The 3,714-nt window shown below is 42.2% G+C and overlaps 1 protein-coding gene across 1 annotated transcript in view; it reads left to right on the top strand.

Annotated features, from left to right (window-relative positions):
- Positions 1–3,714, top strand: part of LOC109925447 (ankyrin-1-like) — a 34,059-nt gene that overhangs the window by 6,924 nt on the left and 23,421 nt on the right. The window contains exon 2 of the mRNA XM_048609157.1: positions 570–993. Within this exon, the coding sequence (XP_048465114.1) occupies positions 570–993 (424 nt within the window). The remainder of the gene's footprint in view (positions 1–569; positions 994–3,714) is intronic.

The following is a 3,714-nucleotide window of genomic DNA, read 5'->3' as shown; positions in this document are numbered from 1 at the left end:
TTACTATCTCTAACTGATTGTTCCTCTGGTTATCAAGGACAGGAATTGAGTATAACACTTGCAAAGTCTTACGTATTGGTTTTGTGGTGGGAATTATGTGAACGGCAGTAATGTGGCGGGTCATGTCAAAGAGCAGGGGCCTAAACCCTGTCTGGCAGTTTGAGAATCTGAATTCAGCTTTTAAACATACTGGATATGTTTAAATAACAACTCATGGGGAGTTCAGTGATGTTTCCCAGGGAAGGAAACCTATTGTCCTTCTTCGATCTGATCTACCTGTGACTTTAGACACTTAACTGCTTCCTGAAGTGTACCAGCAAGCCACTCAGTTGTTTTAAGCTGCGACTCAGTGACGAGAGGAGAAAGTTTAGTATCTCTAATCTGTGCTTCCAATAATGGGCATTAAATATTTACCTTAACAGTGACGCCCAAATCCCCAGTTTTTGTTTAATTAAGTTCAGAATCAATGTCTGACATTAGGATTGAGAATTGAAGAAACATGTGTTATCCAATATGTTGTACTGTTCCGTGCTTAAAGGATATTTTACCATTATTCTCATGTTTTGCAGCCTCCAAGAACAGCGAATTAAGAATGATCTGGCTGCATCCGTTATGTTTCACATGAAAGGACAGGTTCTAAAGCCTAAGGAAAATGGCGACCATGATATACATAGGTTGGACCGTCAAAGGGAGTCAGGCCATGCTACAGCTGGGCCTTTGATTCAGGAGGTGGCCAGCGATCTGCCTGTAACACCACAAGACAGGAAAACACTGAATGGAAAAGTCCATAAGCGTTCGGTGCTAATCACTGAACAGACAGAGCCCGCAACGGAATTGCAGAAAGATCTGGCAGAGATGAGGCGGCCGGGTGTGGACGAGTATGTAAGCCCTCTGTTCGGCAGCGAGAGGAAAACAAGTTGGTCATCAGAGGTTCTTAAATCGGGACCGAACTTCAGGGATGATGGTTCCTCACCAGCAGAACACAAAGCTCAGGTGATGTAACTTCCCTTCATCTGTGTGATGATATATATTTTAATTGGTAAATTAATTTATCCACCTTTCGGATGACTGAGTTCTTTTGTTCATCTTGCTCACTGGCTGTATTTTACTCCTTCCCAATGGCTGGTTTTGTATTTTTGTTATTCGCCACTGATAACAGACAAGCCTTCCCTTCCCAGTTTCACTTCCCACCTAATAGATTTTATCCACCAGAAGCAAAGTTAATTTTCCATGACAAAGCTGATACGATACACACTTAAAGTGAGAGGAAAGCGATGTTAATGTATCAGAAATGGTGAATACATCGTCATGTATCTTGGACATAAAGTTTAAAAAAAAGATTAACTTCAAACCTGGAACTCTACTTACACATTAAGATATCCCGATTTCCTCACATCTGAATCCTTCACTCGAATCCCTTCACTCCACTCACAGACCTGTGTCCTCAACAGGGATGGGGTATTACCACAGAAAGTCAATAGTTTTTTTTAACCAGAGGTCCCAGAAGATTATTTGGGACTTAGGTCAGAGTGAGATCCTGTCTTTTGATAATTAAAAGACCTAACCCGACTGACAGTAGGTACACACTGTTGGATCATCTGTTCATGATAAGGCAAGATTACTCTCCGATGCTTTTCATTGTCATCGGCAAGTGAAATTACTTGGCATGAGATTTCCTTCCAAAGGCATCATGAACTGCACTGGCCCTGCAACACAGGGTTCTGTTTGGAGCAGGATGTACAAACCATGCGAGTCTTCCCTTAAACAAAGATTCAAATGAGTGCATAAATCCAACTTAAACTGTGGAACAATGTGAAAGATTTTAATTTAGATACCTTCATGGTGCATTGCAGGTCTCACTTTGGCCACATTCCTTCCCCTCACACTATTTAATGTGTAGGTTGTCCTTCTAATGAGTGCAAAGTTTAAACTGAATAAAATTGCACCCAATAATGTGTGAAATTGTGTTTAAATCTTAGTCTCCCAGTTCAAAAAAAAATCAGAACTTCTCTTCCAAAATAAGTCGATGTTTTCTTTCCGTATCTGAGGAGTACACAATATTCCAGTTAACACTTTAAGTGGAAAGGATCAGACTCCCTTAGCTAAAGAAACCACTTTGTCCTCTGCCTGCAGAAGGTGGATGAGAAATAAGAAGAAAAGCAACTTTAAATGAAAGAAGCAGTTAAAATTGTGAAATATTTAGGTTTAAGATAGTTATTGAGTTACCTTGCAAGTGATTGAGAGAATTGATGTGTTATTTTGGCAGTTTTGTATAAAAGCCAGTCTTATAAAAGGGATATTTAATAAGGGAGTGCAAAAGACCCAGTACCCAATGACATGTTAGTGGTAAGTGATGATAATGCCAGCTTGTTCTCACTGGCTTAAAGCAAGCGCATCTGCCAGTGTCGCGTACCATGTTAATGCCAGCTCCTAACGTGATGTGCTAAACTGCATCAATCAGGAACTTGGGGAAAGCGAGACTAGTTCGGATGAGGAGGAGATTATCACTACCAGGGTGACTCGCCGCAAAGTGGTTCTGAAGGTACCTAGTCTGCTGAGTTCACCCTTGCTTCGAGAACGTTTCGGATCATTTGCTGTGTAACTGCTTGGTGTTCTCCAGTTTTCTGTGTCTTTGGCTTCCTGATTTTGAGCATGGCTTTTGCACAGTCGATCAGTTTGATGAATTTCATATGCGTTGATGAACAGTCCACCGATATCTGTGTTTATAGTGACTATCTTTTCAACTGTGCCTGATGAAACTCCTGTTAACCTTTTCCACCCGTTTCCTCACGGTTATTTTCCCTTGGCTGGATTTTGGACTCGGGCCTGCATTTTCTGGTACCTAAACCAACCAGTCATTCTTTAAACATGAGTTCAGGCAATGGGTTCGATTACAATAGGCATCATGGTCCAGAATGGTGGTCCTTGCTCTACCTCTGTGTGTGATGTGGAGTTGCCGGTGTTGGACTGGGGTGGACAAGGTCAGAAATCACACAACACCAGATTATAGTCCAACTGGTTTATTTGAAAACACAAGCTTTCGGAGACTCACTCCTTCTTCAGGCGTTAGTGAGGTGCTATCAGCCACAAAACTTGTACATAAAAGATGAAAGGGTCACACCACTGATGAGGATGCATCAAACAAACCTAAGGTGCTGTTAGATCTTTAATCAGTTAGAAGGCTTTAATTGATTAATATGTAGATGTAAATCTCCAAATTCCTTTCAAGTCACTGACCTCACACCTAACGTGCATTATCTGACCTAGAATGTCACCTCTTCTTTACACTCATAAAACTTTTAGTTCCCTCTGGGCAGTGACTTGAAAGGGTTTTGCTGGGCATCGTCCCCACACAGTGAGGGACTGGGAGAGGATGCTCTCACTGCAGTGAACTGTCAACCAGAGTGGGTGGAACCCTAGATAACAAGGTGTAGAGCTGGATGAACACAGCAGGTCCAGCAGCATCAGAGGAGCAGGAAGACTGACGTTTCGGGCCTAGACCCTTCAAGGTGGAACCCTGTTAGGACCGTGGGGAAAGGGGTTGCAGGGTGAGTGGAGTTTGAAGTGATCAAGTAGATCAATCAGGTGGAAGTCTTTGATTTGGCTGGAATAGAAGTATTTGGCAGTATGGGTGTTACAGTGTATTGTCTGTGTGTTTGTGTGTGTGTGTGTCACAGTGTATTGTCTGTGTGTGTGTGTGTGTGTCACAGTGTA

The sequence above is a fragment of the Rhincodon typus genome, chromosome 20 (genome assembly GCF_021869965.1).
Source record: "Rhincodon typus isolate 14 chromosome 20, sRhiTyp1.1, whole genome shotgun sequence".
NCBI classification, from domain to species: Eukaryota; Metazoa; Chordata; class Chondrichthyes; order Orectolobiformes; family Rhincodontidae; genus Rhincodon; species Rhincodon typus.
Note: the sequence above shows the minus strand (reverse complement) of the source record. Positions and strands in the feature narration are given on the sequence as shown.